This window comes from Maylandia zebra, linkage group LG15 (assembly GCF_041146795.1).
Source record: "Maylandia zebra isolate NMK-2024a linkage group LG15, Mzebra_GT3a, whole genome shotgun sequence".
Lineage (NCBI taxonomy): Eukaryota > Metazoa > Chordata > Actinopteri > Cichliformes > Cichlidae > Maylandia > Maylandia zebra.
Window position 1 is genome coordinate 18,294,432 of NC_135181.1, and position 13,955 is coordinate 18,308,386.

Below are 13,955 nucleotides of genomic sequence, written 5' to 3' on the forward strand. Positions count from 1 at the left end.
TAAGCTTACATCCAGCCAGTGATCCATGACAGCATCAGCTTCGCTCTCAAATGGGATGCATGTGCATTCTGGTATCTGCCGTAGGTGAGTGTGAAGCTGTCTGCAGACACTGCGGACCTCCTCTATACCATCTCCAAGGCTGTTCAGCTCTGCTTTTGTTTCCTGGACCTTTAAAACCACAGACACACAAAAATATGGATTATGCCTAAATGATAAGTTTTCAGCACAAAGAGAAAAGTCAATGCTGTGATATCTTTGTGTTCATTAGTCAAGCTTAACAGTGTGACTTACCTTAGTGTGTAGTCTCTGCAGTTTTTCTTTCCCCATGTAGGAGGTTTTTTCACTCACAGCGCTTTCTGCTCGCTGCAGTGTCGCGCTCAGCTTACCACGAATGCTCTGAAACCTCTTCAGCAGCTCTGTTAGGACACCACACTGCTCCAGTCTGTATGTGACCCATAACACAACACAGAAAAGCTCAGCAGAGTAACACAACTACGAAAGAGCTGCAGAAACAATCAAAGTTACAAACGTTAATAACCACACACTACGCTGGATTTTACTTTTGAGTTACAGCCTTTGTTGCCTCCTCCCAGAGATCCTCCACCTCTCTGTTTTGACTCTCATCAGGGATTTCTGACCGTGACGATGCACCTCGTACGTACTGCACTTCAGAGAGGAGGTCAGCGAGGTGACTTTCCAACTCTGTCAAGGTACGTGTCCTGCAGATAACAAAACAGGATATGGAGAGAAGAAGCTACTGACATTCTGAAAGAATTTAGGAGTTATTATTGTATGGAGCCTCCAGCTACTTATAGAAATAGCAAAAGCTGACCTTTGTATAAAAGTTAGTCAATATTAATCTGCCCATTAGTGTACCATAAAATCTGCTATTATTATAACTTAGAGATTATTGGAAACCTTTGGGATGATGCGTTTGTTTTGATGAGTGTTTAGATGTTTTTCTGGTAGTGTGGATCATGTTGGATATTTTTGATACGCCACTTAAATTAAAGAAAATAAAAGTACGTTGTTGTACCAGCTCGGTGTTGTACCTGTGTTGCAGAGCAGGCAGAGTGGGCTCCTGCAGGCTCAGCTCCTCAGCTGCCTTCTTTGTCTCCCTCAGTGTTGCTAACAGGTTTGCTCTCCTCCGAACCAAATTCTCCATTTTTTCTCCGTCTTTCTTAACCTGGGTGGTTCTTCCCATTTGTCTCTGGTCTTTAGTTTCTAGGAGATCTTCTCGAGGTCTCCATGCTTGAGTCTTGTGCTCTTCCTCCACTTGAGTCTCTCCTTCCAGCTTACGCCTTTTGGCCTCCAAACCTGACTCCTCATCTGGCTCACTTGAAGTGGGATCTTCTTGCATGTCCTGTTGCTGTAGGGAAGCATTACCAGACTTTGTCTGACATGTCTCCACAGTTTTAGATTTCTCGTCGTCCTGTATGTTCCGTTTTTCTGGGAGAATTATAGCTTTTGCTCCCCATTTTTCCATCTCCACAACATGTACTGTGATGCATTTCACCACATCCTGACATGTTGCAAGTGCACCATCCATGGTCAGGCTAATCCCCACTGCCTTTAAATTACTGTCCACAGAATCAGATTGCTCAGTAGCAGCCTGCAACCTCTGCATTGTTGCATCCAATGAAGGTTTCTCCTGCTCCCAGTCTGCCTCATGTTTCTGCTTGCTCAGGTCTTGGTTTGCCAGCACAGTTTGGATCTCAGTCTTGACTTCTCTCACTGTGGTCAGGAAGCGATCCAGAGCACAAACAGTTGACTGAACTTTCTCCAGTTGCTGTCTGAGCTGCTTGAAATGATGGATGCTAATGTGGAGGCCCCTGCAGAGGGATGAGGCGGATGTGGCTTCTGGCCCCTGACTTTCCTCTTTGGTGCTTTTTTCTGTTAGCATCCTCATTCCAGCCTGCAGCCTGTTGTCCATCTCCTATTCAAGAGACCAGGGATTCAAAATAATATTATACTCTTCATATCATAAGCACTAATTGTTTGAGCACATGGTTTTAAACCTATACCTTTAAATCATGTAATATTGTTGAATCAGCCAAAGTCAGAGAAGAGATATCCACAGGCTGTCCGGTTATCTGGTTAAGTTGTTGTGTGATCAGCGTCTTCTGGTCATCTGCAGACTTCATCAGGTCAGCAATGTTCTCCAGAGATGCCATTCTGACCCAAACACAAAGCAGAAGCAAAACTGAAAAATTTTGCCCTTTGTGAAATAGTCCAAGGAATTTGTGATAGTGGTTGTGGTACTAGGTAGTATAGCCACTGTGTTTGCACTAACTTGCCATTAGGGCTACCTTAACTCATTCACTGCCAGCCATTTTCAAATGGCTGTCAGTGAAACACAACAAGACTTGCACCACATTTTTGTCTCACTGCGCAATCCCTTACGTGCGCAAACCCTGCACCTCCTTGCAGGTCTACTTTTACTGCTGGTGGGCTTCAGTTCAACTTACGTTGACTGCCATTGGCGTCTATAGACGTCAATGGCAGTCAACGTAAGTTTTTCAATTGACGTCTATAGACGTCAATGGCAGTGAATGAGTTAAGAACGTTGTGTCAAACATGCTAATACTGCTGTAAATCTGTTAGCATTTAACAGTCTTTCAACAAGAACGCTGTAAACACTGAACAAACTAAACTAAATGGAGCAACTTATCACTAACTGCATACTTCCACAAACAAACCATATGTCCCACAGACCATATGTCAGTTCATGCAGCCTAGTAGAGTGCATGCACATATAAACACATGCATATAATATCTGTTTTCATGTAGTAGTCGCTTTATATCTCTTTAGCTTCAACATTAACACCCGATTTCTGCATATGCTCTGTGTTGTTACTGTAAAATAAACTTAAAGTAAGTCTTTAAATGGGCAAGAAAGTAGCTACTTTAATTTAAAATTGTCTAATATTTGCAAGGAAAGCACTAACTGTATGAAACGCACATTAAAATTGCTAATTTTTTTTATTTAAGAGGGTAGCTGCACCTGGTCTGTAGGCACACTTGTTGTTCTCTCCACTGCTGATTCAGATACCCCTGCTCTCGTTCCACTTCACTCCAACCCTCCTCCCTGGTCATCGGCTGGGCAAACTGGGAAAACTGGGTATACTGGAGCTCAACATCAAACCAAAGTGCTTCTGTCTCTTTTTTCAAGGTCTGTTGAGGTGAAACATGTTTATGAAACAATCACAGCAATAATATTTTAAGCCAAAAGTTAGAGCTTACAAATAAATTCATGCTTAACAATTGTAAAAACATTCTAGTATGTAGAAGACCACAGTTAAGACATAATAATGAACACATATGTAAGAGTAGGACTTTAAAATGAGAATTCTGGTAAAAGTAAGTGCTCAAACTTGCCTGTAGATGCTTCTTTTGGTTCTGCAGGGCAAGGATAGAGACTGGATCTGGGATAAATGACTCCAAAAGTAGCTTGTTCTCCTGAAGCTGAGATTTAAATGCTGAGCAGAGCTTTCTATAACTTGAGAGAGATTTACACATTGTTTCATTACTAAAATTTCTGAGACTGACTGGGAAGTAAATATGATGCAAAATCAGTGACGTCTAGTAAATCTTACTAGCATATTAGTATTTTACAAGCTGTCAGTTCTAAAAACAACACCAATGTGTAATAAAGTGGGATAGTGACGCATACCTCTCCTGCACTTCCTGTTCAGAGGGATGTTCTTTTTGAGATGGAGCAGCTGGCTCTGGGATGATGGTCCACTGTGCTTCCTGCTTGGTCTCCACCGTGTTGCTCCTAACAACTGCCTGCGAGGTGAGAGAGTTGCATAGTAACAGTCCAGTAAAGAAAAGAGGAAAAGATGGAGCAGTGAGCCTATCCAATTACCAAGGATTAGCACTCTGCAGCCGGTGCTTTTCCTTGTCCAGCCAATAAAACTGCTGAATTGGTTTCTGGCTAGGAAGGTTTCTTTAAATGAACAAAGTAAATGACATTTAATAGAGTTATTAATGTTTTACCTCTGTAGTCTGCTGCATTTTTTATGAACTGTCAGATATTCAAATATTAATGTCTGCAAGCTCTTCCAGAATGAAACTGTTCATTTATAGTGCCTACTGTAATTTAGAGCAATTTTGTGACTGTAAAATATAATTTTGTAATCTAGGTTCATAGTCCTGGAGCTGGGATTGGTATACAATAGATTTTCTAATACAGTACTATTAGCTGCATAAACATTTTGTCACTATGAAATATAGCATTATATACAAAGATTCTCTTTCTTGGTGTTTTCAAATTATGAAAAATCATGCAGAAAAGAATACACCAGCTGAGTCTGAGTCATGGTGGCACACTGCTAGCACTGTCCACATTCAAAAACACTGGACACCACATCACAGTTTCTTCTTAGTCAGAGTCTGGACAAAACACAGAATGACTGAAATACCCATCCATCCTTTTTCTCTTGCTGTTCTGGATCATGTTCATGTACTATGGCTTTTTCTCTAATTCTTTGTATAACAGAGTCCCAAATTTGGGAGGTTTGTGGTTGTAAATCGTGTAGAATATTAGAATTAGTTATAAAATCGCAATTCAAAGCTAGCGGCTGATCAAATAAAAGGAGATAGTCATCATTTAAAATACAGTCTTGCTATTGCTATGACAAAAGATATCTGTACACAAAAAGTAGTCATAGATTTGCAGTGTTGTTTCATTCCTGCTGTCTAATCCATAGACCCACCACCAAGTCTGGCCAATTTTCACATCTTTCAGTTCAGATTCCACTCTGATTAGCATCCTAAACAAAACTTTTGAATAAATATTTTAATAACAAATCTAATTTTCTTGCAATTCAACATTTATCTTTGTGTTCCTAGATTTAATTTTTGAATTTAAATATCTTGACTTGATTGCATAAAAAAAACAATAACTCCATATTACTAGTTTTATTCTCAGAGCTCACAAAGTACCAAAACATAGAATTGAGAAACTGAAGAAAAACAAAATTGAAGCAGATCAGTGATGTAATCTGAGCATACCTGTGCATGAGTTTGGATTTGCTGATTGCTCTCTGCGTAGTGCAGTAGACGGGCTTTCAGCAGCTGCTCTTTGGCTCGAAGTGAAGGCTTTGGATTTTGTTCTGACCTGCCGTCTCTGTTTTTTGTCAGGTGGACCTCACTCTCTGTTGGGACTTCCTGAACTTTCAGTTTGAGGATATCACCATGAGGCTGCACTGACACAACATGAGAAACGGGCGCGAGGTCTTCATGTGGGCTGTCATCGCTTTGTTTCTGTGGGAGATTGTTGCTCGGCTGTGTGTTGGCCGACACGTCAGTCGCGCTCAGTGGGGCGTCTCCCCCAGGCTGCCGTCCCCTGCTGAGATAAGAAATGTTTATCGGGGGGATGTCAGGGGCAGCCAGTTCGAACCGCTCATTCAAACAGACATCTGATTAAGATTAATAGACCGGAAGGATTACAGAGTGACAATTGTAAATAAGAAACGGTCTTCTTCAAGTAAATCGCTTTGAATTCAAGTCACAATTCTAATAACTTGAAAAATGATTTAAGGGTAAGTTCAAACGCAACAAGATTCTAATCAAGTTCTGTCTAATTTAGGCAAATAGAGTTTTCACAATCTAAATTAGACCTTCTTCCTGCAATTTTAACTTCCTTTTGAGTCTGAGCTTCCTTTGTGAAACCCAGAGGAATTTCATCAGTGTTGCCCGTGTCTAACTTTCAGCAAACTTACAAAGAAAACTACCAAGCCGATAGGCATGAACATTGTTGGAGAAATGGCGCCACTTTCTTTGAAACTGCAAAATAGGGCCTCGCCTTTGTAGTTTTCAAATCAAACAGAGCATCAAACTGAAAATTATTTCTAGATGTAGGAAATAAAAGTCTGACAATAATGATTAAAACAGTTTCCATTAAAGAAAAAGGCAAATCTAACAAAAGGTCACATTGAAGAACATTTCTGATTTCTGTTTCTTTCTTAACGTTAGCGTTTTCAGACCTGTTAGCTGGGACTGCAGCATCCCTTGGTTGTGTTTCCTCTACTTCATCTGACTCGCTCAGCTGGTCTGTAGCGAGGCAGGAGGATTTCTTTGGCGTCAGTGTTTCGCACAGCTCTCTGAGGGATTCAACACGTTCCTCAATAGATGCGGCTCCCTCAGTGACAGCCTGGGAGAAATATGAGCTCCTGAGAAGCTGAAGGCAAATCTTTCTTTCTACAGTAATTTGACCATCTGCCAGGCAGATACAAACACAGCACAGTCCCATGTTAATACTATGTTAGAGACAAGTACCTGCTGCTGCTGCAAAGAATCATCGTCAGTCTGGTCAGTGTGGACAGTGTTAGTATGCGTTTCACACTGCACGACAGAAAATGACTGCTTCCCTTCTCTGATCTTTGACCACAAGATCGGAATAAAAGCAGCCATTTCTCTGCGTGCATCCTGTGCATGACAAAAGCAAGCAGAAAAAATTTTAACCAAAGTTTTTAAGAAAAAAATAGAATATATCAAATTTATCAGATTAATTTGTGAAGACGCTCACACACAAAAAGATTCTTGAAAAGTCCAAAACAAATCCTGTATGACTGGATCGTATTTGACCTATTATTACGTGTTATTTTCCACTATATAAAAACATTCACTGTTTTATGCCTATGACCAAAAAGCAAACCAAAAGAATATCACAGAATGACTTCATTATAACTGAGATGTAGTCTGTTTCTTTTAACACTAGAATAAATATAATCCCCTTTTAAGTAGTGATACTGATTATAATGCAAAGTAAGAAAGATCTACATGTGCTTGTGAATGATTTAGGTATTTGGTTCAGGTCTTTACATTAGATTTAACTCTGAATAAAAATGACTGGATCAGTCAGTCAATTACAGACTATGTGTGCAGTTCCTGTCATACCTCCCACTGATTTCTCACTGAGTCAGAGAGGAGCATCAAGTCCTGGAGCTGGGATCCAGAGCAGAAAGCCCCAAAACCTTCCACTGCACAAAGGAACTCTTCGAGCATGGCAGGCTGCAGAATTTTTAAAGCTTTCTGCACAGAAAGACATATAGCTGTAAAGAGATGCACAAACGATACTGGTAGCAACACAAATCAAAATACCAGAGACCTTGAAAGAAAGTGTTTGAATTATGAATATTCAGGCACGTTTCAAGGCCTTGGTGTTTCAGCACTGAAAGCATCTAAATTATATTAAAGCCTCTGTTTTAAACATTTAATAAGCAACAATTGGGTGGATTTCTGCCTTTAAACTCACCTTGAAATGTTGTCAAAGTAATAAACCGAGAAAATAATAAGCAAATCAGCTGTGTGATCACTAGTAATTCAATTACATTTGTTGATTTGAGTCAAAAAACTGAAGTGACAGTTGAAAACATCTGTTAAAGATAGTGACGGCCTTCTTAATTTGTTCTGTGATGTTTGGTAGCGTACCTGTTTCTTCTTGGCTTCCGACTCTGAAATCTCTTTGCCACCAAATAACTTCATCGCTTGCTGGATGCGTCCCTGCAGACGAAACCGGGCCTTCTCCAGCCTGCTTCTCGCCATTGACTGGGCTTTTGAATGGACTTCCCTGTGGACCATAACTGGTGGTTGTGGAGGTTTACTGCTCTGTATAGAGCTCGGTCCTGTGTTCTTGTGCTTGGTTTGAAATTGGCAAGGTAAACTTCCTCCATATTTAGCGGGAACTGGACTCTCTGAAAACTTTCCCTTAATAGAAGTTTGAGTCGTAGCAGGTAGCGGCTGATCATTTTCACTGAAACTTGAAGCTAGGGGATGTGATTTAGAAAATGACTGTGGCTGGATCAAAAGCTCAGATTCAGCTTCTTTTGCAGATTGAAGAAAATGAGATTGAATATAAGTTACAGGTGGGTAACTGGTGACTATTTTGGGTGTAATAATATCTTTTTCATCATGTAATTTTCCCTGGAGATCTCTTGTCCTTTGTTGAGGAGTGGAAGCTGAAAGCTGATTTGAGTGCTGAGATTGGAGCATGATGTTCCCAATGTTCTCTACATGTTTGCTTCTGGCCACAACTAATAACCCAATCTCAGGCTGTTTCTTTGTCCGAAAGATTGTTTCAACGGCTGGTTGATTCTTAGGAAATTCACCAACTTCCTGCTTATACCCAAGAGAACTAAACATCCCCAGAATGTCCTAAAAAATGCAAAGCATACAAATGAATAAAAGGGACTATTATGGGACTGAAAAAAAGTTATTACATCTATTGTTTTACTTTACCTGGCAGTAGGAGACTGCTTCTGTGACCCTGTCCTTCAGGCTAGAGGTGCTGAGGTGCTGCAGAGGAGAGGTTTTCTGTAGTATTGCAACAAGGCCTTGAAGATCCTGTTCCTCGGTTTTAACCTGGTTTGCCAGCTGGAAGCCTCGAGAGATTAGCCCCTGGAAGTGTTAAAGTGTGTATTGAATTTAACAGCTTCATATATGCTTTATATTTTCCCTCTCTAACAAAACGCCTAATTAGAAACAACATGAAGCTTTGGTTTGCTGACTTTTGCTGTAGGCTCCATTGTAGGGTGTCCTCTGTGACTTTTTTCCTTTAGGTGATTGTAACAGTCCATCGCATCAGTGCTCCAACGATCCAGCTCAGCCAGACCACCTTCCAGCCTGGATGCAGCCTGCTGCAGCTCCCCACAGGCCCCCTCTGCTTCAACAAGCATCTACAGTACAAATAAACAGTCAGACTGTTCTTTGTTTGCTATAATTCAACATAGGAGAACTGGACTCTAGTAAATTTGCACAATGTTTGCCTGTGCGCTGATTTAATATTCTAGGAATATTAAAGAGAATTTCCCTGCATCTCAGTGAGCATCCTACCTGTGGGAGAGTTTTCTGGATCTTTTCAAAGTAGCTTGTTTGAAAGTCGGGAGAAGAGCTAAGAGATGACACGTTCACTTCTGCCATCTTTTTACTCAGTAACTGAAATATTATAAAGTATGAGACAGTAGCTCAAATAACAAAAAGATTTGTTTGTTTATTTATTATTTACTGATCAATTCAGCCTTTTGAAATTTTACTAACCTGTAATTTCTGTCTGATAGCCTTTAGTGGCACTGAGGCCACCTCAAGTGGCTGTCTGAGGAGCAGGCTGGCCTCCTGGGTCATTGAATGCACCATTTGAAGACATGATGCACCACTACAGGGCTCTGATGATACCTCCTAAAAGACAAAATCTTTATGTCTAACACGCTCCTTTATTTTTAATGTCTCCTTATGTTAAATACAAAATAACAAACAGAACTAGACCTGCATAAAAGACATATTGTTAATAGATGAATACTTACAAACATAGCCTTCTTCATGTATTCAGCCCACTGAATGTTGACTTTGCTCAACTGTTCGACCAGACTGAGACTGACTGACGTTTCCGTCACTTCTATGAGATAGTTCCCTGCCTCATTTAATTGAGCTTGACGTGAAGTCCACTCACTAACATCCTACAGTATCCAAGTATTTTAAAAAGCAAAGAAAAACCAGCAACAATGAGGATATTTTGAAATCATTTTTTTAAATGATGATGATAGGAGAAGAAAGGAGATTTTTAAGTTACACAACAGTTACTACAGGACAAACAGGGTAAAGTTACCTGTGTTGCAGCTGGGGACTGAATTCGTTTCTCCTGCGCCAGCCACGCCTGTAGAGAAGCAAGGTTTTTGTTGTACGTCTCCCATGCACACAAAACTCTCTCCATGGTACCCCTAGTAGCAGTCACAGCCTGTTTGACCATTTCAACTTCACTCTCTGCTTCCTTCACCTGACGAGTAACAAGCTGGAAATTTTCGCCTGGGGTGTGAAAAGTGTGTGAAAGTCAAATCTCGTCTTAAAAAAAACCCTAATTACTTGATTACATTTCTATTGAGTTCATGACAATATGATTTTATGTTTACTCCATACTTAGCGCTGCTTTGCTGGTATAAACATTCGCCTTCTCCTTCAGGGTGTGCAGAGCGCTTGTCAGAGTGAAAAGCAGGTCTTGATGCTCAATTGTTTCCTAGAAAACAAATCACAGAAAATAATAATTTTTTGTTTCCTTTTTGTCTTTCAGGAAGAATTTGATCCCAAATGACTCACTGGATATATCCTATTTAAATTGTAAGGGCCTGGCCTTGAAGTAACATGTAATAGAATATATGCCATTCACTGTTAGTCATCATTGGAATTAGTAATAGAAGCTTTTACATATTACTCTCTCAGATATACACTCACATGCCAGTCCTGCAGAAGAACATGTGTGGTCTCCTGAGACCTGTAGGGTGTTTTCCAGGACTGGACCTTGGCACCGATCTGGCTCAGGAGGTCCAGGATGGTGTGACGGGACTCCTGGTATTCCAGCTTGATCCCTCGATACTTGGTTGAGACCCGAATGCTGGTTAAACTGTTTGAAAATTAAGATGCAAACAAACTGCTTTTTTCTTTTCAAACACATGACTTGGAGATTTGTGCCTTTAAACCTGCATATAGTGATAAAAAAATCATAATACATTCAATAATTATAGGATTTTAACAATTGGGTCACATACCGTTTTCTTATCTCATCAAACTTTTCAAGGGGGACCACTATGTTCCCCGAGTCGTCCATGTTGTGATAAGTCTCAAGAATATTGACATAATGGCCCATTTCTTTATTTATATTCTGAAAAGTGAAAAAACACAGTAAACAAGATTTTTAAGCTTTAATCTGAATAATGTTGCTCTTCAGAGTTTCAGGACACTGTTATCAAGTTTTGTCACAAGATCACATTTTCTTTCTTTGTATGTAGCTTCAACACAAATGAACCTTTAGGCTATCCTGCTGAGCTCTTGCTTCTTTAGCGGCATCTGAATGGTCTTTCACTTTCCCTGCGTCTTCTGCAAGCCCTGCCTCTGCACGCTGCAGCCATGCAACAACAGAGTCCAGAGGAGGAGGAAGACTCAGGTCCAAGTCTGCTTTACACCTCTGCAGCTGCAGAACGACACACATATACAAACAACTTGATATGAGCAATCTGTTTCACTAAAACGAGCAGTTTTCTATACTGACGACTTTCCGTAAATATTAAAATAATGTGGCGTTATTGTTACGTGACTCTTCACTGTTCCTGTTAATGCTACAGTGTAAAATCACTGACAGTTGTTGTTTGATGGAAAGAGATGCTATACCATGAGTGAGTTCATGTGCGGGGTTATTGACCCCGTGAAGCATAATGTAGTACAGCAAAACTGTTCAATAAAAAGCCCCTTTCTGCTTGGGGTAGAACAGCAGGCTCAACCTCTGTTGTAAAGATTCCTCAGCTCACCACAATATTTTAAAATAATGTCCCCACAAATGTCCCCAACAGCTTAACAAAAAAATACCAAGGTTAAAAACTAAAACCCTGAATGTAACCTTGCTTCTTATTATGCAAAAATACATTTCCTGACCTCTTCCTCCAGTTGATCCCACGCTGTCCTGAGAAAACACTGCTGCTGACTCAGCTCAGGGCGGCGTCTTAGGGCAGCCAGGAGGGTCATCACTGGTCTCCGTTGCTCAGTGAAAGAGCCACCGAGGCTCTGAAGCACCTGATAAATCAAACATGATAACTCCTTAACCTTACAACCTACACACGCTGAACATGTAATTTAATCCTTAATACTGCATTACCTGATATTTTTCAGCATAACTTGAGTTCTCTGCAGCCTTCCATGAATCTGACAGTTCCTGATAGGCTTGTTCCAGCCAGCATGTCACTTGCTGTGCTCGTTCACTTGGAGAAACCTAAATTTTCATAACCAAAGCTGTCAGTAACGACCATTGCAGTGTTAGAATAAGTTGTCAGGGCCACGCGATCAAGCAGTTCATGCCATTACACGAGACTTAGACAGTTATGAACATTAATAAGTACCATTATTTAATAGAGAAAAGAAAGACTTCCGTAACAAAAGTGACAGAGTGTTAAAGGATTCATTGTGTACCTCGTGTACTGGTGAGACAGCAATTGCTGGAGTAAAGTGTGCAGGCAGAGTCTCAGGTGAGCAAAAGGAGGGCTGGGCCAAAGGGAACAGCTATAGCACCACCACCAGATCAAACCATGAAAAACAGTATTGAAAGGAGGAGGACAGAAAGATGGTTGACCACCCTTACATTCATGAAGGTTCTTGTAGAAGACCAAAAGACAGCAGGATGTGCTGAAAAAATGAGAAATGTGATCTCATCGCTAACCTGGAGGTGGTCATCAGGTGCTGGCATGTCGCTGGAGTATTGCAGAAATTGGGCCACATAGGTCATGATAGACTTTTCATCAGGACTGCTAACATCAACATCTGAGGTGAAAGGCAATGAGAACAATTTGATTCAAAATTCTCCCATTAGTTTGCTTTTGTTTTCTTTTTTGTATAATACTCAAGTTTTCAAGTTTGCCTATTGCAGAATCAAAGCTTAGTTTGGGGGGGGGGGGGGGGGGGGGGGTTGTTTTGTTTTTTTTAATCAATCTAAACCTTTTGGAGTCATTCCTGAGAAAAGGTCATCATATTATCCAGAATTACAACAAATATCACTGTGAAATGCCCCCTAACATTTTATCAGACTCACCCTGAGGTTCCAGCAGGCGGGGTATATGCAGCTCTTGCTCAGCAAGGTGAAATGCTTCTTCCAGGTTCTCCTGGTTGCTTCTGGATTGGACCAGTGAGAGATCAACCAACTGAGGCCTGAGAGAAGACAGGATGGCCAGGAAGACCTCTCCACTTCTCCAGCTTGACTTAAAGTCCTTCACATTAACAGAGCAATGAACTCTAGAAAGAGGAAGACAAGGTCCACAACCTTTAGATGACTAACGCATTGATCACTTAGATGGATCGCACTGAGAAGATTAAAAAATGACAAAAAAGAATATTATTAATCATTAAAAACTCAAGATACCAGTGTAAAAAAAATGGTTACAGCATAAACATTGTAAATATTAAAATTTATACAATATAAAGAAAAACCCTCACTTTTTGCATTGGTCCCTGACCCACATGAGCAGGGCCTTCTTGGCAGATACACGGAAACGTCTGTGGAGCGGTGATGTCCGACCTGCGGGGACTGGACTAGCTGGAACAGGGCTGCCGGACCAGGAGTCCAGGCTGGAGAGAGAGTCGAGGGAGGAATGACGCGAGCTAAAGGAGAGCGCACTGGCCAGCTCCTCAATCTAAAACAAACAGAGATGGTAAACATATTGTGCATTAACTGATCAATACCTTCATAAAGTTAAACTTAGAATCAGTGCAAGGATTTTTAAACAACTGTGATAAATCTTAACATGTTTTGTTAAGATGTCCTGCCATTAGTATCTGAGTAATGCTTCATTCCACTGTACTCACGTGACAGTGGAGTATGACGGTCCATACGAGGCCTAGGATGATGGACGGCCGCCCATCTATGATATCTGGGATGTTAATGTTCACCAGTTTGACCTGAAGCACACCGAACAACAGCGGCAAAAGCATTAAACACACTACAGACACACATATATTATATTGTAATGTTTTTCAGTGTGCAAACGTACATTTTTTTTCTTGAGAAATTTTAATGCCGTCTCAATATTGGCCCTCTGCTGGAAAACCCCACGACCTTTTTGTCTTTTCTATAATGACAGTGGCAGACAATTCTCAATATCAGTTATGCCATTTTATCTTCCCAATAGTTGTCTTCACATAAGGAGAAAATTAGAATTTATTCATTTCACTGATGTTAAAACTCACCATCATCTGGCCACTCATCACCTCCAGCAGGTCGAGCAGCTTTGACCCATCTCTGAGATCACAAAATAGGTCTGACACAAATGAGGGCGGGCTTCCCTGTAGCAATGCACAAAATATAGTTTTACTGATTTTATCTGCACAATGTAGCAAAGTAAACAAGCAGGTGTGTTTGTATAAAAGCTATTTCCTGTTTTTAGAACCACAGAAATACGCAGTGAGTTTAAGCTGACAGTGAC

General features: G+C 40.7%; 1 protein-coding gene across 9 annotated transcripts in view; it reads right to left on the minus strand.

The window, feature by feature from the left end:
* Positions 1-13,955, minus strand: part of syne2a (spectrin repeat containing, nuclear envelope 2a) — an 88,099-nt gene that overhangs the window by 69,784 nt on the left and 4,360 nt on the right. For 6 of the 9 annotated variants that reach the window (XM_024805179.2, XM_076874047.1, XM_014414556.3 and 3 more), the window contains exons 5-36: positions 13,720-13,815; positions 13,524-13,601; positions 13,339-13,431; positions 12,970-13,166; positions 12,569-12,768; positions 12,200-12,300; positions 11,953-12,042; positions 11,642-11,755; positions 11,422-11,559; positions 10,799-10,963; positions 10,542-10,654; positions 10,228-10,396; positions 9,916-10,012; positions 9,608-9,804; positions 9,306-9,458; positions 9,043-9,180; positions 8,839-8,940; positions 8,514-8,681; positions 8,245-8,403; positions 7,438-8,160; positions 6,904-7,038; positions 6,283-6,432; positions 5,991-6,157; positions 5,017-5,353; positions 3,674-3,789; positions 3,379-3,499; positions 3,005-3,174; positions 2,025-2,175; positions 1,053-1,936; positions 561-719; positions 292-442; positions 10-168 (exon numbers count right to left, since the gene is read on the minus strand). In XM_024805179.2, coding sequence (XP_024660947.2) covers positions 10-168; positions 292-442; positions 561-719; positions 1,053-1,936; positions 2,025-2,175; positions 3,005-3,174; positions 3,379-3,499; positions 3,674-3,789; positions 5,017-5,353; positions 5,991-6,157; positions 6,283-6,432; positions 6,904-7,038; positions 7,438-8,160; positions 8,245-8,403; positions 8,514-8,681; positions 8,839-8,940; positions 9,043-9,180; positions 9,306-9,458; positions 9,608-9,804; positions 9,916-10,012; positions 10,228-10,396; positions 10,542-10,654; positions 10,799-10,963; positions 11,422-11,559; positions 11,642-11,755; positions 11,953-12,042; positions 12,200-12,300; positions 12,569-12,768; positions 12,970-13,166; positions 13,339-13,431; positions 13,524-13,601; positions 13,720-13,815 — 5,991 coding nt within the window. The remainder of the gene's footprint in view (positions 1-9; positions 169-291; positions 443-560; positions 720-1,052; positions 1,937-2,024; positions 2,176-3,004; positions 3,175-3,378; positions 3,500-3,673; positions 3,790-5,016; positions 5,354-5,990; positions 6,158-6,282; positions 6,433-6,903; positions 7,039-7,437; positions 8,161-8,244; positions 8,404-8,513; positions 8,682-8,838; positions 8,941-9,042; positions 9,181-9,305; positions 9,459-9,607; positions 9,805-9,915; positions 10,013-10,227; positions 10,397-10,541; positions 10,655-10,798; positions 10,964-11,421; positions 11,560-11,641; positions 11,756-11,952; positions 12,043-12,199; positions 12,301-12,568; positions 12,769-12,969; positions 13,167-13,338; positions 13,432-13,523; positions 13,602-13,719; positions 13,816-13,955) is intronic. The other 3 variants (XM_024805177.2, XM_023152059.3, XM_024805180.2) reach the window with 3 other exon arrangements.